The sequence below is a fragment of the Aquila chrysaetos genome, chromosome 2, assembly GCF_900496995.4.
Source record: "Aquila chrysaetos chrysaetos chromosome 2, bAquChr1.4, whole genome shotgun sequence".
Lineage (NCBI taxonomy): Eukaryota > Metazoa > Chordata > Aves > Accipitriformes > Accipitridae > Aquila > Aquila chrysaetos.
The window spans coordinates 4,635,241-4,656,514 of record NC_044005.1 but is presented as its reverse complement, the minus strand read 5'-3'; the positions used below and the strand labels follow the sequence as shown (position 1 = coordinate 4,656,514).

The window sequence follows — 21,274 nt, the reverse complement described above, 5'->3', positions numbered from 1 at the left end:
CCAAAAAACATTTGCTGAAGATTGTTATAACAAAAGAGACTGCAATGATAAAGGGAAGCCTGATGTTCAAGTACTGGTTAGTCGCGCAAGATTAGAAATTAGCTCACATATATTCTTATATAAAGGCTTTCAAAGGACAGGACTTCTCCTTAACATGAAAGCAATGAACTGATAGCTATTCGTTATTGAATTACTCATTCAAATTTAAAAGCAGCAGAAGTACAAAGCTTGTCGTCTTCTGTGTCATCAAGAAAAACTACAGGGGCAAGGGCTAGAGCATCGCATCCAGCATTGCGAATATATCCCGAGGGTTTCACACTTAAACCCCGCTCCCATGGGGACCTGAGCTGCCCTGCTGAATTTGAGGTCAGAGATTTACTGGCCGATCAATACAGCATATCCCCGGGGCATTAGAAGTTTAGTTATGGAAAAGACGGGCCGCTCATTAGAAGAAACGAGAAGAAAGAAAACAAGGTGTACGTCTGCAAGCAGGATGGGACTCCAGTTTGGATAAGAGGCTGCTTGGGATCCGACCCTCTGGGAAGACAGGATGAAATATAAAAACCCTTAAGGAAGGAGCAGGCACGCAACACAAAACACATGCAATGTTTAACACCTGCAGTGCGTGCAAGATGTACCCGCACACAGGCAGAACCCCGAAGGATGCCACAAAACCTACCAGACACCCCCAAACCACCAAGGCACCTACACCACCATCCTACATTTCTGCACCTCCCCGTGCGAGCCTGTCAAGAAACAGTCACGCGTTAAACTTCTCGTGTCAAAACCAGTGCTGGTCATCAGACACGAAGGAGGTGGACGGACACCTCCGTGTCCGAAACCGATGTGGCCAGGCAAGCCTTCCCCTGAAATAGCTCCTTCCCAGCCTCCTCCTCCCAAACCTGGCTTCGGTTTCAGCCGCAGTTGTTCCCTCCCGAATTGCTCCTCCTTAAATAGTCTCCTTTCCTCTTTCCTGGGGGAGGATTTGCCCCGCGGGATGACTGCAGGCTGTACAACCAGGAGAAAGCTAAAATAGACTTTCACTAAGATTAACATCCCACTAGCAGCTGTATTACAGTGCAATGCAACCACCTGGAGAATTAATATATAGACGGATTAATATTTAGACTGAAATTTATAAATAGACTGAATATTTAATTTCTGCAGTGTATTCCCCGGAAAGAAGAAAGGTGGAAGCAGCCACAAAATAAGGAATACACCGCTCAGGCAGAACAGCCGTGCACGCCATAAAGCAATCCCCCCTTCATCTACAGCATCAACGCGGGCTCCAGTCGGCGAGAATATAGAAATAGGAAGGAGCTAACGATATTCTTGACATTTACTACCCAACGCACAAAACTACAGCTAATAAAGCAAAGCAAATAAATCTGACATGCATTTTTGGGGGCAGAAAGCACTTGAAGCGACAGGAAGGCAGATGCTTCGATACCCTGAACGAGCGACATTGCACATACCCAAAGTCTTTCCAAGTGGTTTCTAGAGAGGTGGCCGTCCCAGTCTGGCCACCAACAGGCAGTCTGCAAGCAAGTGTTGCAGATTAAGCACTAAGCAACATCGCAAAAACAGCTGTAAACACTGCTGCCATCTGAACCTGGTAAGTGGGGAAGAAAACCGACCTGGATATCAGGGTTACCCTCGGCAAGACCGACCCTCCCTTCCCATCCATCCGAATTAACAGTCACGGCTTACTTGCTGCGGACGAGGAGTTATTTATCAAGCGGAGCTACGCGAATCAAACAGTTTGTGCTCAAGTTGCGGTTTACCACCGAAAAAGTCCATCTTAGGAAAACCAGAGCACTTGTTGCAGAATCAGATATAGTTATCTTCAAAAGTTGCACCGTTATCTGGTTTCAACACGCAGTTCCTCCATACGGTACGCTGTGGCGGGACGTGATAAATCATAAAGCCATCCTTAGCAACGTGAAGGCATCGCATCTATAAAATAGCCATCTTGTGTAAGAAAGCAAACACACAGCAGGAAAAGCAGTTGGCGATACGAAAAAAAACCCCAACACTTCCTTGACAGGATTTATTTTTAAACGATGGTTGCTCAAGCCTGCTCGGGGAATTGGTATGGCAGGAGTAGCTCCCGTGCAAGAGGATGAATGGTGACTCAGCAGGTAAAAGCTGTCAAAAACGTGTCCAAAATTGGAAGGATTAAAAAAAAAAAAAAAAAAAAATCAGAAGGAGAAACTATAAATACCTCAAGCAGTTTTGCTTTGTGCACCGGTTGGATGCCTGTCGCTGCAGAAGATGCTCTGCAAAGCAAGCGTGGGAACCCCAGCCCCAGCCCGAGCCCCCGCGGGGGGGTTCCTCCTCCAAAAACAGGAGCCACCGGAGGCAAGGGGAGCTCTGCCACCCGTGTCGGCAGGACCCCCGGCATCCTCGTGCCGTTAGGAACCGCTTCGGGCTCCGCGTCTGCCCCGAGCGCAACGTGCGAGGGGATCCCATCGCCGCTGGGTTTCAGCTGTGATGCTAAAGAGAGCCTTGCATCCCTCTCCAGCCTTCACCCCGCTTTGCACATCACTCTGGAGAGGACAGGAGCAAGACTTTTTAATGCACGTTCAGACAAAAAAATACCTCTTTTTGCACTGCCTTTTTTTTTTTTTTTTCCTCCTTAAAGAAAAGTCAAAAAGCCCAGCCAACATAAAAAGCTGGATAAACACTCCTCCTTTCCCCAACAGAAATTACAAAAATGCCTTTGAATTTGTTTTGGCAAGAAACAATGTTTTTTATGAAAGAGCTTCATTGAAAAGTCACAATTTGGAATGTACTCATCTATTCTACATTTTTTTTTAAAGTTTTAATTACCACCTTAACAGTATTTTGACACAGTTTATGGTTTGTTAGATTGTATTGTGCATTACAAATGCCAAACGCACCTTTTGGAAGCGCCTTATTATTGTATTAATGCTAACTGTGGGGTTTGCGGTGCTGAGTCTTGTGCTGGCAATTGAAAAATAATAAATTAATTCCATTTGGAGAAAACACTGCCATTTATAACCCAGCAATTAAGAACAGATTTAATTTTAGATATTACTGCATTCTTCAGCTTACTGAGTTATTCAGTACTGACACTGGTACTATCAGTATATGCCCAGTTCTTAAAAAACAAACCCAGGCCGCTTTCTCACCCCTTAAATTAGCTACGACAGAGATGAAAACTTAACGCTGCTTTCCTCTCTCCTGGGAGCTGCAACATACGGTCTTTGCTGAAAAAAAAAAAAAAAAAAAAAAGAGCACAAGCATGGAGCACACGCTGGGATTTCTACCACAACGGGCCAAATTATATCAGCCAGGGGCACATAAGGAGTTAACGAAAAAGAAAAAAAAAAAGAAAAAAAACCTCAACGGAGCCAGGCAGAGCTGACTGTATTTGCAAACCAGGGCGTGCAGACATTTCAAGGGAGATAAAAGCAGACCGAAGCATGGCTGGAGAGATGCCCACAGCCCCATCTCCCTCCCTGAGGCCGGGCAGTCACGCAGCAGGTAGGAGACGGAGAAAGAAAAATGCTTTTTACCCGGCCGCGGCTCTACCAGCGGGAAGGTGATGCCCAGGGACGTCTGGTGCTGCCGGCAAGGCTCCAGCTGGCACCGACGGGACGGGAGGTTGCTGGCTGCATCCCACGCGGGGAAGAGCCAGAGCGGTCCAGGGACCAGCACCTGCATCCCGGCGGCGATGGGGCGGCGATGGGGCTCCCCGCCGGGGGAAGGCTGGTGGGAAACGGGACTCGTCCTCGCCGTCTCCCCTTGGGCACGTGGCAGCAAACGCTCGCGGCGATCGCTAGCAACCTCCGCGTCGTGAAAATAAGTCTCTCCGGACGAGGGAAGGGAAGGTAAATAGGAGCGAGGGCACGGCAGCTCCCCTTTCCCCAGCCGCGCTCACGGTGTCACCACGCTGCCGGCCACCTCCGGCAGCAGAAGACCGCAACGTACGGAAGAAGGGGACGCGCACGGATTGTGACAGCAGTCCAGGCTTTGAAAGCAAAATCAATGCGTGCAGTAAGGGACAAGCTGGGAAACTGTTCTCTAATGATGGCAGCGGAGGACCCTGGGCATCACCTGAAGCACTAAGGTGACACGGTGACAGTTATTTGCTAATTAACACCATCCATCGGAGCAGCACCGCAGCCGGGACAGGCTGCAGGATCCCCAAAGCTGACCTAACTAAAGCCAGATAAGCTTTGGCCACACGCACGCTGTGGGGCTTGCTGCAGGAGAAGCGGGATGATGCTTTGGGCTTCTTGTTACACGGGAGGCCAGAACGGGTAGCATACCAAGAGCTATGTGAAAACAGCCAGGGTTTTTTTCCCTGACATCAAGATGATGAAGCTAATATTCACAACAACAAGTCTTAATGGTGCAACAAAGAGATTTTGTAAAATAGCAAGGCGATTGCCCCCGAAAGCCCAGCGCCCGGCTGGGATGGAGCAGCAGGGCTCACGCAGCAGCACCAGACCAACTCGGATCCCAGGAGAAAAGTTCTCGGCATCCTTGGGACCCTGCCGTGGGTAAACCCGGACAAACCAAGTGATGAGAACTCAAAAGGCAGCACCCTCGGAGGGGTTTGCCAGCCCCCGAAGGATGCAAGGGCATCCTCCTGCTTGACCTCCTGCCACGAGTCCTCTCAGGCCAGAAGCACACGTGAAAGCAAGCAAAAGTAAACTAAACCTTGGCTTTTATAGGGTTCCCCCATCTCCTTGTACAAAAAAAGGGAAAAAAAAAGAATCCCCAAGCACATATTTTTATTTACCGAGATTCCAGCAGTCTCATTTCCTGCTACGTCCCTCTTGAAGGCAGGAGTATTGCTGCACTAATTGTAAGTCTATTGAGAAACAGGCTACCCTCTGCCTTCAAACTGGAATTAGTTACGCTCGGTCTGACCTTGCATTATTTTGAAGCACCGCAAAATTAAAAGAAAATTAGAGCAACTTGTTAAATCCTTTAAAAGGTGAAGCAACCCTATTGCTCCAGGTTCACGTACAGGAAAAAAAAAAAACCAAAACAAAACAAAAATCAAGCTCTTAAATCATGACTACTGCTTTAATGTGGTAGCATTTAGTTTTATATTTTAAATTCATTCATTTCTCGTTTACTTGAACAATCACACTAGCTCTAATGAGCTCTCCCTAAGAAAACTGCAACCACAAAGGATCACATTTGCTTACGTTACAGAGCTCCGCACACCTAGAAAGGAAATCCTAAAACATCGTGTGCTTCTTAACAGCCAGATTACTAGTTTTTAATCCTCTCTGCCAGATGCATTTTTAATCTCTCCGCATATAATAGCGCAAATTAGCGTAATTGTATGGGTAAACTGAACCAAAATAAGCACATCAGATTAAAAAAAACAAAAACAAAAAACAAACCAAACAAAACCACCGGCTACCGCGCAACTGCTGGTCCACAGCGAGCTCGTGTTGTCCCTCGGGGCACGGGAACTACTCGCCCCTCCAGATCTACACCAGCCTGGCTATCTCGAGCCGCCACCTAACCCATTAAGCGGGTTCTTTGCTACCCACCACCATCAGCAGATTTTATTGCCCTGGTAAATCAGACACCGCCACCCTCATACCGCAAGCTAAAACACGAGATTTCATGAGCTAACTTCCCCACCCATCAACCCAAAAAGCAAAATCTGCACATCGTACCCACGTCTACCACCTAAAAGCGGTGTGCCCAGGGGAAGAAGGGGCACGTGCCAAGCTTTTGCAGCCAGGCAGCTTTGCAGTGAGGAGCTCTGCCTCTCCAGAGCCACCAGCACCTATTTGTTAACTCAAGAACACCCTGATGCGCCTTCGTACAAAAAGAGAGTCAGTATCGCAAAGTGTTTTCTCCAGCCCGGGGAGACTGCTGCCAGATTCAGCGGCCCTAGCAGGATTAGGGAGGTCGTTCCCGTTTTCCAGCAGTGCCGGGGGCCCAAATTCAGCAGGATAAATTCAGCATAATTACACTCAAAACGCCAAGAAGCAATTTTTGATCCGTTTCATTGGTGAGCAGGACTCACCCACTGGAATTAAACCCAGCTAAAAGCATCACTGACTTCAGCAGGGTGGTTCATCAGGCAGCAGACCACATCCCTCTTCGTTCCCACCCTTGAGGTGGGACTCATTTGCATTGCAATTTGGAGAGGGCACAGGGGTCCAAGCCCGGCCAGTGCTGGGGGAGACCGAAGAGGAACCAGCGCCTCAGCATCAGCTGTGCGCAGAGACAGCCCTGCCTTCCCACGCAGGACGGGGACGAGAGCCCGGGAATGCAAGAAGTTACTCAGAAGTGCTGATTGTCTCCTGGGAAAAGCTTTAGCAACCTTTTTTTTTTTTTTTTTTTTTTTTTAATTAAAAAAATAAGCAAACAAAAGCCACCCCAGAGAAGGCACATTCTGCTGAGATGTTTTCTGCAGGGGATGCAAACGGTGAAAGGGCTGGGGTACACCGCACGTGGATATACAGCGATATAAACAGCTCTGCCAGGACTCAAGCTGCAGGATAGGAATAAATGAATGCATGGAGAAATACATTTTAAAAGGGCCCTGCACACAGGTAACCTAGGCACAAACATTTCAGAGCTGGGGGAGGGTTTCCTTCCCCACCTGCCGTATCTAAGCCATATGTGGGATGCTCGCTCTTCTACCAAATCCTCCTCCTTTCCAAGCACAACAGCCTATGCCCAGGAAAATGGATTTTCCAGCAAGTGAGTATTCTGTATTAGTTCACTCGGGACACAGGCTGGGAGTGCCAGCTGCAACCCACCGCAGCCCTCCGGGAGAGAAGGAACGGCCCAAGGAGCCTCCGCAGCAAGAAACTTGCCCTGCGGCAGCTCTCAGCATCTTCCCTCCGAGGGAGGGTACAGAAGTGGTCCGGGACAGGGATGGAGCCAAACGATCCGGGCCACCGGCTGCAAGGGGACGGGCGATGCTCCCCACAAGCTGCCACCCTGCAACCGAGCTGTGCGCCCCGAACCGGGCACAGAAAACGTGAACTATTTCTATTTTAAAAACAGAAAACAACTGAACATCAATGCTAACGTCCAGTTTGGCTTTAGGAGGGATTTAAAGAACTTGGGCTTCTTCGTTCCTTAATCCCGCACCACGCTTCCCCACTACCAACCAGTATCGGCTTCTAACAATGCAAAAGCATCTGCCCACATTTTTGCAATTATTTCAGACCCGGCAAAGAGCACCCTCCCCTTTCTGTAGGGTTAATCTAAAGAACAGTTGCCAAAATGCTGAGAACACAGTCAAACAATAGCTCCTCTGATGAAATTCCTCCACTCCATAGAGAAACCAGTATCCTCCAGCTGCTGTGGCTTGTCCAGAGAGATCTCCGAGTGTTTACCCGCTCCCATTAAAAAAAAAAAAAAAAAGGAAAAGAAAAAGATGACAAACTGAAAGATTCAAGCGTAGCTTGCAAAAAAATTAATGCAGAGCCCTGCAATCTAGCCGCAATGCAAAAGTTTTATTAATGCAACATTTGCTTTGTGTGAAATATAAACCCGGGACATCAGTGGAAGGAGGGCAACGCCGGCCACCTGTCCCGGGGATAGAGACTCGCTATACTTACCAGTACAGAGACCACTTTTAGCAGCTCCATCCCTTTAAATACTCATTCTCAGTGGAATCTCTGATCAGTCGTTTATAAAAGCCGGGTAGCCGAGCTGGACAGCTGAATTACAGCAGCTATTATCCACGTATGCCTGAATACAAGCAGACACCTTTATTTATAAAGGCTCTCCGGCTGACCGAGATTTGACATCGGCTACAAAAAGCATTCAGCATCCAACTGACTGCTTCAGAATAATGTGATGAAAGGTTAGCGAGTGCAGTCCGAGAAGACACCTTTACGCAGCGCTAAGAGCTATCGTTAAAAGAATTCATGCTGCTGCGATGATTCTTTTAACCGAGCAGGTTTAAGTAATTGATTTCCTGAACAGACAAACCGAGTTGCACACCTCTGCAGCTTCTGCTGGTATGTATTCAAATGGGTTTATTTTTTTCCCCCTAGACCTAATTCTAAAGTGTTTAGAGTATTTTTTGTTGTATCAGGCCTATCCCCTCTCCTTTTAGACCTCCTGGGTCTCTGAGCTTTCCAAGCTGCTGCTTCTTTCTTGTTCACCTTTTGGCTCACCCCCACCTGCGAGCCACGAGCGTGGACACACGCTTTCCACGAAACGTGGGAACCCGCGACACGCAGGTAATACGAGTGCAAAGGGACGGGGGAGGAAGAAGAAAAGCAGGTGGTAAGAAAAATCGATTGCTCACGGTTGGTTTTCTTTAGCTCTAATAATCTCAGTGGCAGCCCCTGATAACAGAAGGTAACGAAGTCCGTGGCAGAAGTGTGAATTCTGCTTTAAATTGACAGCATCCCCAGGAGCAGCATCTGCAAACACACCAAGCAGGGCTCGTCTGGGCGAAGGAAGGCTTTTAAGTACACGTATGTCCTCATCAGACTCCTCACACTGTTACAATAACCCGAAACGGGAGCTGGCACCTCTGCCGGGGTGCAGAGACGGGACCCAGCTCCCGACGGGGCTCCAAGGGCTGCGCTGTGCCTGCCCGTAGGGGAAGGTAATGGTAAGTAACGGTAAGGAAGAGCCTTCCTTGCCCGGTTCCTCATTTCTGAAGCAAGGACCATCAAAAAGCATCCTCCTTTGCTTTCCAAAAGCACCCCTCCTGCTTCCCAGCACCTCCTCCCCTTGCACCCACCCCTCCCGCAACACCCAAAACCCGCAGCACCCGACTCACCGGCGCGGCACCGAGCCCCGGCACAACTCTCCAGCTAAAATTCCCTGCAGATGATGAAAATTCAGGGGCTGACAGCAACCGGAGCAGCGTAAGTGACCTCGGGCATCCTTCGCAGCACCAACCTGAAGCTCCGGGGAGGTTTCCCAGGTCCCTCCGAGGGGCTGCGGGACGGGATCCCCGCGGCACTGCCGCCCTCGAGACCCCAGCACCAGCGCCAGCAAGGAGCTGTGTGCTGCCCGCGCGCTGCCGAGTAAGTTGTTATGGTTACTGGAGGGTTTGTCGGGTTTTTTTTTTTTTTTTCCCCTCCTCTTTTAAAAAAGAATTCTTATCAGTTTAACATAATACCGCCAGTCAATAACAATTCTTATCTTAAAAGGTCACTCAGGTAGTTGTAACTCAACATTTCATCTACGTTCGCATTATCTGGTGGGAAACAGCCTGGGGACTTTTTGGGGGTTTTTTTGTTTGTTTTTTGTTTTAAATAATCCACTTTTTTGGAACTGTAAGATATTTTTTTTTTAAAAACCTACCCAGAACCAAGCTGACCCCATGGGCACTTTGAGCACACTGGGGAACAGACACAAAAAAAGGTAGAAAAATCACATGGATTTTTGTTGGATGAGAAACAAGGGGAATATCCCAACAGGAAAACTATGAAAACCGGGGAAATGCATGAACGTAGACCACAGCTGCTGCAGAAACACTATGTTCTATTTGCAAAAGTCAGATCAGCCAAGTTTCTCCACAACAAGAGTTGTGAGTTTTTTCCTCTACATTTCTCTCCTGATTTTCCTCCTTCTTCACTCCCCGTTCCAGACGAAGGACAGAGAGAAGGGGACAATAAAACACAAGGACAAGAAGAACCAATCTGTGATGTTCAGGGTTTTTTCTTTGAAAACACAGACAACAAGAAAAATGCAGTGGCATGGAAAGTGAGTTTTAAAATGTTTCAAGCTAAACCTGGTCAAACCCTGTTTCATCCACCCACTCAATTTCTTCTGACAACAATTAAAACTCCAAACACAACACGTGCCCATACCCCACCAGGCAACAGTGTAGGCAAGGAGCAGGAGAACTAACTGGTTAAAAGCAAGGTAGGTTTGTCTGAAATAAGTTTTATCAAAAAAAAAAAAAAAAGAAAAAGAAAAAAGAAAAAAAAAGAGAAGAGAAATCTGGAACTAATTACTTGCGAGAATCAGTAACAGAAGAGAAGCTTTTTAAAGCGCCCTGTGCTTCCACTCCAGGGCTGCCTCGCTCAACAGCAAAGAGCAGAGCAAAGCTGCTGAATCCTGCAGATGACACTCACAATATTAACGTTACTTCAAGTAAAATAACATCTTCAGGCATGATGGCTCAACACGGGGCCACGTCCAGCTCCTGCAAATGTCAGGGAAGGCTTGCAGGGATTGCGGCAGAAGCTGGCTCAGCCCTTGGTGCAACAGAGCCATCATATCCATCTGTATCTTCCATAACGGAAAGTCCCACGCTCACAATACAAAATGACCCCGAGTTTGTTCAAGCACAGTAGCACGGGCAGGAGACAGTCTTTTTCTGCCCCGCGGATTATTTTTATATAAAACCAGAATTTTTTTGTGCTATAGCTCAAGCACTGCAAATGCCCTGAAAAGTCTGCAAAGGGTGGAAGCCAGAATTAATCGTAGCAAAATACACGGTTATCACCCCGTTTTTGACTCAGAGATCAGAAGCCTACAGGCTTCATCAGTGAGCGGAACCTTCGCTTGCTCCAGAAAGCGACAGAAGCCCCGAAAGCCTTAGACGAGGTGCTGTACCGCACACCCGCGCAGCTCTGCAAGCCCAGAGCCTGATCAGAAAAAACACGCTACAATTCAGACACCTCCGCCAAAATCTTTGACACAACCATACCACGCCGCGGAGTCACCACATGCGAATACACAGATAAAACTGCAAGCTGCGAACCAGGCTTATGGAAGGGTGAACCTGCGCTGATAAATCCTTCGCTTCCATCTCCTCTTGCCTTAGACAGATGCGTTTGCCTCGGGCATGGAAAAACTAGTAGAAGCCCATCCACCTGCCTCACACAGCTAACTCCTGCCAGGTACAAAGCAAACTGGGTTTCTGCTTCCAGAGCTGGTCCTCCCACCCCAACCGGGCTCGTTTTCTGCTCACGACCCAAAAACCAGAGCAGACCGAATTGCATGGCCATCACGCAACGGGTGAGACCGTCCCAAGCCCTCTGCTCCGGGAGCAGAAACCCAGCTTGCGATCCCCCCGCGCCAGAAACGCCAACCCCTTCCAAAGAAAAGCCAGCACCACGTTCTCCAACTGAGAAACAATCCCAACCTTGTTTTGATGAGATCCTGCCCCTCCACTTAACGCATCTGCTGCGGAAGAGGAAGCGGCGCGCAGGCGGAAAGCCGGGAACGGATCTGCTCGCTCCAACCTCAACTTTATTTGTAATTACTGAGGCCAAGATGGAAAAGCCACCGGCTTGGCTGTTTGCCATTGCCAAACCCAGGCTCAGCGGAGACCTCTGGGTCTCCTCCTTAAGGCTGCAAAGATAAACACATCGTTTTTTAAGAGAAAAGGGGTGAGCACGCAAGCCCGTACATCCCCTGCATCGGAGTCTGCAGCCTCTTTTAGACCCCTTAGCGGCTCTTGCGCAACTAAGAGTTAGTAAAAAAACTAACGCTCTTGTTTACTCAGTGAAAACAGAAAGAAAATACAAAGGGCACTTGCCCACTCAGAGGTACATATGCACGCACGCACGATTCACGTAAGGGGTCATCCCACTCACTTAGCACCACGCAAAAAGTGGGGAGAAGACTGGGGCGACCAGGTGGGACCCCAAAAACGCAGCCCAGCAGCCGCTGTAGTACACCAGCTTGTCCCCCCGCCCCGACGAACCCAACCCCGAGGGGCTGTCGGCTCTGAGCCCTGGGGTTTGGATGCAGCGGTTGTACACGGGGTGCCCTTTCTCCACACAGTTATCTGCGGTAACATTAGACAGAAGCACGAAGCTGGAGAGCTAAAGCACTGACGAACGCATCTTAAAATAAAGCAAGCGTTCACGCTAATTACTATTTCAGTTACTCACGCCGATTGCAAATGTAACTCGCAGCTCGGTAAAAAATGGCTTTCATTGGCCACAAATTAAATAAAGGTAGTTTTTGATGGAAGATGGAAAAGAAAGGCCGAAGCTTGAGAAACTGTAGGAAGATGGGAATTCGCACCGTGATCCACCTGGTCCACAGGAACCTTCACCAACCGCTTCGAGGAAACTTTGCAGGGAACTTTGGCTGACCAGAGCATCAACTGTTTTAAAAGCAACTGGCCCAAACGCAAACGTGGAAAATATAAATGGCGAGATGGGCGCGCGGCTTTGTTCAGGTACTGAGGTCTAACACGCCAAAGGACGTAACTATGCAGACGACCATCCACCCGCAACGGCCCAGGCTACGAGCAAAGCGCTTTCCCCATTCATCCATTTAATCTCATTTGAAGATAAGTGCATTCGCAAACTAGATTATTTTAATTGATGGCTCTACAGTTGGTTCTTATTCAGCTCCCGATCTAAAGTTTTCCTTGACCTCTCCCATCAATCCATATCTTGATGGATTGAAAACTGCCATACGCTGTCAGCGATGCTCCACGCGGTTCCTCCCCTTCATTTACAGCCTCCCTGCACCCACCGTTGTGGGGCAGAACTTAATCTCGACTCCTTTTCCAAGCACAAACATGAGATACCTACAGAGAAGGGTAGCATTTGCATAGAAATCAAGGGACAACAACAAGCTGGTCCAGGCAGAGAACTCCAGCTCAGGTCTGCGACGATGGGTGAAATGCTTCTCTGCATCTTTTTACACGCACTTCAACAGCGGGATTTTTCCCAACTGCAGCCAGTGGGGAAAGTAACCCTGACATCAGGCCCCTCGCTGAGGCACACAACTATATGACAAAATGGTTAAAAGGACGCTGCAAAGTACAGAAAAGTCTCTTTGGAAGAAAGCAGCCCACCCGTGGGCAGACCCTCTCGGACCACACGATGCTCCAGGCAGCAAACCACGCCGTTCTCATGAGTTCACTTTTTCTTCCCTCTCTCCTGTTTTAAGCATCGCTACCTAAAAAAAAGTTTCCCCCGGCAAGCCCTGCCGCGCAGAAGAGTCGCACCCGCCACCCAAACGACCCAGCCCTCGTTAGCTCTGCCCCGTGGAGGAGACCTCGCCATTTGTACTGCCGGCGCTTTGGGAGCGAGCCACAGGGAGCTTCTCCGACTGCAAGGGACGCGTGCCAGGAACCACGAAGGAAGGTGTTTTTAAGCAAATAGGAGAAAGTATAGAAGAGTTAAGCGTAAGCCCAGAGGCGTCTCCTCTAGGTCCCAGTAACAGGGCAAGGGGGAGAGCGAAGGGGAGAGCGAAGGGGAGCCTTCTTCTCGCCATGCCACAGACCTGCCTCCAGCCAGGGCTGGCGTGAGCCAAACGCTGGCCTGCGGTGCTTCCCACAGCTCCTCTGAAAAGCATCTTTCGAAAGAAAAAGTATCTTTGAATTGCAAGAGAATACTGGGTGTGTAGCCTTGCTCAAAGCCCCTGGCTAACATTGCTCTGTACCTCCATACCCCTCCCCTTGCTATTCTCCAAAAAAACCCAGCAGAGATAGCTTCCAGCCCTCAAGTTTGCAAACAAAACCTGGGCAAGATGCATGGCAGCAGCTCAAGCAACAGCATGCAGATTAAAAGAAGCCAGTGTCCAACAGCTCAGCAGATCTTTCCATTTAAGAGTCCCAGCTCATGATTTTTAATGAGCAGAGCTGGCAGGGCGGCTCACACCCCTCTCCCGGCAGAGGCAAGTATGCAGAGGCACCACGCGATGCCAACGTCCAGCGTTGCACTTAAAACTTCCTATCGCTCCCACCGAGCATGGGGCTTAGCTCCTCACCCCGTCCTCCTCCTCCAAGGACGCCTGCTCAGCCCCTCCGGTCCCCCCCGTGGGACAGCCCAGCGATGTTCTTGCACAGCCCAAGGGCGCTTAAACTAGAGTTCAGCATTGCAACGCAGTGGTAAGCCAAGAAAAAAAAAAAAAAAGAAAAAAAAACCCAAAAAACTGGGAACCATCTTCAAACTGGGCACTGGGATGATTTTCCATCAGTGGGGGGCACTGGGGGCAAACTGCAAAATTTGCACAGCGGAGGGGTAGCAGCTTCCCGATGAGCTGGGAGACTGTCTGCAGACGGGGTGGCAGCAACAGTCGTAGGGGCTGGAGCCACGACGACCTAAGGATATAAGAGGCGAGGTCTGCAGGAACATGTAATACCTTTTAATAGACCAGCTGGTACAGTTGATGGGGGGAAAAAAAAAAAAAACCAAACCAAAAAAAAAACCACCAACAAAAAAAACCCCACAACCACACAAGCCCTCCTTTGAGCTGGTGCACCTTCACGCTTGGCCATTTTTTCCAGCTGCATCACTTGGTCTAATTAAAGACATTACCGCTGCCTGCAACCCTTGTCTCTTCCTCCAGCCAGTCCTTCCCAGGACAAGAAATCTAGGTCATTTTGATGCTCTCACTGTGATACTTGACAGCCTGCCGAAATGAAATAAAGATTTTGGCCTTAACACGTGAAGTAGTTAATGTTCTGCGCGCAGGGCAAAGCAAGCTTGCTGTCCTTCAAGACCAAGAGCTTAAAGCTGTCGCTCTGCTGCCATCAGCGCAGACGGGTGCGTGGGTGCCTGGAGGACCCACAGGAGCCTTCGGGCATCTCTGTCGACCCGCAGAGACTGCGGGAGCTCCGAAGCTGGGGCCGGTGGGACGGGATTCAGGATTACTCCAGTCTTAAAAAAAAAAAACAAACCCCCGGTCACGCTTCTGGCCATCGGAGAGGGGACGCCCGAGCAGGTGAGAGCAGCAGCGCACCTCGCGCTCAATGCCAAAAGCCTACGGACCGCGTTTCGTGGATTCGGCAGCCTCCCACCTCCCCAGCGGGTCTGTATCCCGCGGAGCGGCCATCCCCGGCACCCCTCGGTGCCCGAGCCCCAGCTGGCGGGCGCGGGAGGACCGTGGGTCCCGTTCCCACCGCGGGGCACGTTAAGCTCCTGCCTGACCTTTACCGGCGGCTCGGAGGAGGTCGCCGCGTCCTGACGGCTCCGAGCAGCTGGGACCGAAGCCGCCCAGCGAGGCCGGGCTGGAAGGAAGGAAGGAAGTTATAGCAGGCTTTTAAATAGCGCTATGTAATACCTGAAACTTCTATTTCTGCGCGTGGATAATATGGTTTCTATATTCTTCTCCATGCACGGCAGGCCAAGCCATTTGCGCTCCAACTGAATTAGCAGCAACCCACGTTCTTCACCAGTTAAACCACTAACGCTCTGCGAGGCTACTCATAGCCACCACGAAGGACAACCGCAAGCCCTACGCTTCACCTAACGAAGAACCATACAGATTTCCTTCTCTGTTTGCTTCTCTCTTCTATTTTACCTTTATAATCAAGCAACGTTTGCAAATGCACCGCGGATTGCAGGTGGTCTCGCAGCCGTCTGCGCAGCCCCCGCGCCACACGCAGTCACCACGTCTCCGGTGCGCCCCGAGACACCGGTGTAGCTTTCTGCAAGATGTCTCTCATCCGAGGCGGGCGACGCGGTGACGTCCACCCCTCCGTGCCTGAGCGGGTATCCAAAGAGCCACAGAAGCAGGAGGCTCCTCAGGCCTTTCTGGGGGTCGTAGATGGCCGTACGCTGCAGAGCCACATCGGGTTTGCAGTCCTAACGAGAAGGGCTCGGCTGCCATTATCAAAAAATACCCTCACGCTTGGAAAAAATAAGCTAGAACTCCTTCAAAATAAATATGCTTGCTTCTCCATGTCAATTAACTAGTTAAAAAGAGTTATTTTTCTTCCTTGAGGTTTTTCCATCTCATCTGCCATACAGCAGACCTCTTATTTGGAGTCTACCAGGCAAGAAACAACCTGGACACCTTTGTTCAGAGGAGTTTTCCTCCACGCCTGATCCACACACCCAAAGGCTCATGAGCCCAGCTCCAGCAGCCACTGAGGATTTCATGCTCCCATCTCCCTTTGGGCCCGCTCCTGATCTCAGTTGTTGGTGATGATATTGCCAAGGATGGTGCCCATCCACCAAGGAACACGGCAGGGCTGCCGCCTCCTTCTAACGGCTGCGAACCGGGGGTAACGTTCAAGTTTTCCCACCTCCCCAACAGGGTTGGGACAAGCAACAGGTCCTGCACGTACGAAACAACTCGCTTCTCGCGAGGACCCACCGTTCAAGCCAATTCGGACACTTGCTCCAGCACGTTAGACCAGCCCGTTGCATTCAGACCAGCATTGCTTAACTCGCGGTGACGCCCCTTGCCAGACGGAGGATTTCACCCGTGCTTCGTTGAAGGTGACCACACCACGTCTTAGAGCCAGCTCCCGCGGCCCGTTCAGGCTGTGCAACCCCGTCACCCCGCGGTCCCTTGCGCACCACTGCTGCCACGTCCCCAACGTCAACACGGATGCTGGTGGGGCATCTACAAGCAGGGAGCCACCACTTCCAAGTCAGCAAACACCGGGAAAACATACCAGGAGCCACCTCAGACCTCAGCCTGGGAGGGAATCGAGCCCAAATTTAGTTCAGCAAACAACGGGATTCAACCAATAAAGAGTAACGCAAGGTTAGACGATGACACTGCTTTTCAGAAGAACTTGGTGCGATTCCATTGCCAGGCCAGTGACAAACGCCAGACTGCACAATGGGTGCTGAATAGGAGCGATTTAAGAAATACAGGTGGTTTTATGAAGAAGGCAGCGTTAACACCGGAGCCTAAGAGCTATTTCCTAACAGCGCTCGGTTGCAAATCTCAGCTACCCTTCCCTCCACCGCAACAGGACTGCGCGGCTCGGAGAAGCGCACGTCCTGCTCCGCAGGATGCATGGGTACGTCCATCCCGCGGGAAAGCCGTACGGAGAGGCGTCTGGTGAGAAAGAGGAACTCGACGGATGCGGGTTTTGCTATCGGAGTTACAAATGCCCTGGAGGAACAGCTCATTTTTCGGAAGGAACGTCAGGGAAAGCGCAGGCAGCTCCACAAACGCGCTAAGGGACGGGCAGGAGGCTGGATGCCAAGCTGAGCTCGCAGGAGAAATCCTCGCGCCAAGCAAGGTCAATGGGATTACAGGGGCGAGCAGGGATTGCTCGCACGAGTAGAGATGGGAAGGGTCCAACCCCTGGTTTCCACCCTGGCTTACACCAAGCAAATGCCACCACGCAGACGGCCGCAAGTGACTTTGTACCCGGGAAGGCTTCAAAACGCCGTTTTCCTTTCTAATTTGCCTTTTCTGCGGTCAGGAGGTTAAATCACCCCCCTCTAATTACCTGACCAGCTGAGGGGACGCGGCTACCTCCAAAACCACAATCCGAACGAAAAATTGCGAGGCTGATAAACAATTATGAAAAACACATCGCTCACGCCGCCTCGCCGCGGGAATCGCGGCAAGCTTGCGCTAAGGCCGGCACGGGAGGCTGCACATTTATCCCGGAGCAGCTGAGTTTAAAAAGCATGCTCCCTCCCTGCCCCCCCCAACCCCCCCAGGGGCCTCCCCACCCCAAATGGATGAGGTTCGGCCCTTCAGCTGTTTATAAAACCAGCAGTATCGCGCCCAGGCGCACTCGGCAGCATTCCTCCCTCTCATTCCCGCGAGCTATATAAGGGAACGGCCAATTCCAGCCTTGTTCCCCCCCATAGCCAGCCCTGGAGCAGCCCCGGGTTTGCGTTTCCTGCAGAAGGACTTAAATCCGTCCTCGGTCGAACACGACGTTGCGCTGGACCTTGTCATCAAATGGCAGCACAGGCAGCTGCCAAATCCTGCCGGCTCGGTGCTCTAATAGGGAACAGCTGGAGAAGGACCCTGCATTCCTCCGCCGTCCCGTCAACACCGGGGGCTCTGTTTGGGATCCGGCCGCCGTCAGCCCGCAAAATTTCCACCTATCGCAAAATTTCCACCTATCGCAAAATGCAACGGGGCTGCTCTCCGGCACCGCTTCGACATGCACAGCTCAAAAAGCAAGAGCTCCCGGGCAACCCCCCCCCGCCCGCCGCAACCCCCCGGGATTTTAAATAAAAGGGATGGCTTTGCAACAAGGGGGGGGGGAGTTTTTGCTTTGGTTTTTTGTTGGGTTTTTTTTGGAGGGGTTGAGGAAACAGAACTATGCAACTTAAAGACAGATTTCGCCCTCCCTGCTCATACTCTGTGTATCAGAAACTCTGCTTAAAGCGACTCGCATCCCTGCGTGTATCTGCACATATGCACTTAGGAACATACATGTTGGTAACGCACACACACCCATAAATAAATACGTTAACACACAGCGCAATTTGCACATCGCTTGTGCCATTTTCATCCTGCTCCAACTCCATTTACTTCTGCGGAGTTGAGTAACTTGTAACGGTGTATAAATAAAACCAAAATGTACTTTCGTAGCCATGCACGTTTGCTGTAATGCATCCTGAACGTTCAGTAACATAAAACAGCCTACTCGTATTTTCTTAGAGCTCCACTGAAACACAAGGGGGTATTCAGAGCCGCAGGAAAAAAACGCGTCCAAACAGGATCTGAATGATGAAATAGGAATTGCCACATTTAAAAAATAAAATAAAATAAAATAAAAGTAGGATAACCCAGCTGCTCAGACCTTTAGAAAATAACAGTTCGTCTAAGGCAGTGATGGGCTGCTTCTGCATGTTGCAGAAAGCAAAGCGAGCCACGTTGTCCAAAAGAAGCCTAGAAAATCCAGACTCTACGTGACCTGACTTACTTATTTCACAGGAAACTGCATGGAAGGAGGAAGGAGGGGGGGGAGGAAAAAAACCCCACCAATCATTCATGCTACCGTAGTTACACCACGCCATAGACTGGAGTAGTTTGCTGTGAAATAATCAAACTGAAATCAGCCATCACCCGTTTGAAAAATAAAACGTAAGAGAAGCTGTTGATGCAGTCGAGCCGGGGAGCCCTGGCTCCCCGACCTCCCTCTTCTCTTGGGTGTTTTATCATATTTTTTTTTTTTTTTTAATTTTGCCTGCATTAGAGCATCGTTCAAGAAGGGCTGCAGCAAAAACCAACTCACCGGGGTTGTTGGCTTCCCCTTCGAGGATGTGGAGCTCGGTGCAGTCTGCCAGGGAGTGCTCCAGGCAGAGCTGGAGGAAGCGGGCCTGGGTCCGGCTGACGCGTTTCAGCAGCGAGAGCAGGGCCACCGTCTGCTCGCACTCGTTCCAGCCCTTGAACCAACCGGCCAACACGCCGACCTGGTCTCGAAACATCATGGTGAGCCGGCGGCCGGAGGAGACACCTCTGCGGGGGGAGAAAATAAATATACCGGGAAAGCCTTCCTGCCCCGACTCCGCTTCCTCCCCTACGTTTCGGGTCAGGATTAAAAAATAATAATAAAAATTAAAAAGAAAAAAAAAAAAAAAAAAGGAAAAAAAAATCTCCTTTGCAATAAAAACGGTGGGTTTTGTTTTGGACGCAGCTTTCGGCCTGGGTTGGGTTTTTGCTCCCTCTCTTCTGGCTTCGGTGCAGCGCTGGATTCCCTGACGGCGACACGGGAGGGAGGGAAGGGAAGGAGGAGGGGAAAAAGGGATTGGGGGGGGCGACCAAAATAAAAAAGAAAAGGCCAAAAAAAAAAAAAAAAAGGAAAAGAAAAAAAAAAGGAAAACCCCAGCAGCAGCAGCAGCAGCAGCGTCAGGGCTGCCCCCAGCGAGGCTGCGGCGGGGGCTGCCTCCTCCCGGCGGGGGCCTCACACCTGGAAGAGAGAAGGGGGGGTGTCAGGCGGGGGGGGGGGGGGAGGAGGAGGAGGAGGAGGAGGAGGAAGGCTCGCCCTCGGCCCTGGCATGCAGCGGGGCCGGGCACCGCAGCCCGGCTGCTTTCCTCCTCCTCCTCCTCAAACGAGCAGATCTCTGACACCCCCAGCGCACCCAGCACCCCCCGGGGGGGGGGGGGATAAGCACCCACCCACTCACGCATCCAGCACCCCAATGGGGGGGGGGGGGCAGTAAGCAAGCCCCCCCCCCAATGCATCCAGCACCCCGGGATAAGCAACCCCCCCCCCCTCAATGCATCCAGCACCCTGGGGGTGTCCCCACTGCAGCTAAAGTGGGGGGGGGGGGAGTGAGTTCCCCCCCCCCCCCAAAAAAAAAGTTCCCCCCCCTCCCTCCGCACTAAAACACTCACCTGACTCATACCGGCGCCGGGAAGCGGGGGGGGTCGGCTCGGCGCTGGGGGGGGCCGTGCCATGGCGGGGAAAAGGGAAAAGGGGGGGGAAAAAAAAAGGGGTGGGAGAGGGAGAGGGGGGGGGGGGGCGCGGAGCGCGAGCGGCGGCGGCGGCGGCGGCTCCGCGGCGCGAGACTGAACCCAGCGGCGCGCCGAGCCCCCGCTCCCCCACATGCCGCTCATTTGCATAGCGGTGACGTCATGATGAGGGGAGGGGAGGAGGGGGAGCGCGGGGGCGGGGCGGGGCGGGGCGGGGCGGGGGGGGGGGGGGCGCGCCGGCGCGCCCGCGCGCGCCCCCCGCCGGTTGGCAAAACCCCGGATTTCCCGCTGGAGGAAACCGCCATCTAGTGGACTGCGGGGTAATGGCAAGGGTTTCTTTTTTATTTTTTTTGGGGGGGGGTGCTACTTTCGACGCATCGGCAAAAAAAAAAAAAAAAGGGCTTTTTAAAAATTATTTTAATTTTTTTCTTTTGGATGCTTTGCATATCGGCACGCTCAGTGGTAAATGCTGTCCCGGGGTTTTGGCGAGCAGTCGATGGATTTAACCCTGCGAGCGCTAACAGAGAGGGGCAGGATTTGGGGTTTTTTCGGGCTATCGGTTTCCCCCGCAGATTTTATTTCCCTGGTATTCGAGGGATGAGTGATGCAGGTATATCCAAGAAGGGAAATGGGGAAAAAAACCCCAAACCCAAGCACAAGCGTTTGAAGAAGACAGCAAATACCGAGCAGAATCTAATGCTTTATAAAACATAAATAAAGGTGTAAAGTGCGTTTATTTGTGGGGACAGCAAAAGGGTGTCAAATGTCTGATCTGCGCACGGCTTGTGCTTCGGGGAACAAGCGACACTGGTACCTTTGCAGCATTTCCCAGTCCCAGTCGCTTTGCGGACAGGGAAGCTCAGAGGTAAGAGACGTGCTCAGGTGTCGGGAGATGGCGAGGGAGGGAGACGTGATGGGAAAACCAGGAGCTGAACCCCTCCACCGGTGAATCCGCTCCTCAAAAGCGGCTGCGGTGCTCTGGTGTGTGCTGGAGAAAGGAAAACTCCAGGTGTGTGTTCCCCCTTCGGCTTAAAAAGCCGTGCACGTGGCTGAATCCATCCCTTTTGGGGGAAAAAAAAAACTAGCAGGGAGATAAAGGTTGCCTGAAGCCACCGGGAATGCCAGGTCCCGCGTGCAGGAGCATCGATCCCGCAGCAGGACCGCGAGATGAGGATCACCAAGTCGCTCCTGTACGTCAAACGCAAATGGTCCATCTCACCCCGCTTCCGAGTTTGCA

At 51.1% G+C, this 21,274-nt stretch overlaps 1 protein-coding gene across 6 annotated transcripts in view; it reads right to left on the bottom strand.

The window, feature by feature from the left end:
* SAMD4A (sterile alpha motif domain containing 4A) overlaps positions 1-20,068 on the bottom strand; it is a 107,434-nt gene extending 87,366 nt beyond the window's left edge. For 3 of the 6 annotated variants that reach the window (XR_003926135.2, XM_030033973.1, XM_030033963.2), the window contains exons 1-2: positions 19,960-20,066; positions 18,857-19,531 (exon numbers count right to left, since the gene is read on the bottom strand). Coding sequence is in view for 5 of the 6 variants with exons in the window: in XM_030033973.1 (XP_029889833.1) it covers positions 18,857-19,052 (196 nt within the window). In the remaining variant the exon portion in view is untranslated. Of the gene's footprint in view, positions 1-18,856; positions 19,532-19,959 lie in introns of all 6 variants that reach the window. The other 3 variants (XM_030033987.2, XM_030033998.2, XM_030033978.2) reach the window with 3 other exon arrangements.
* Positions 20,069-21,274: the final 1,206 nt, after the last annotated feature.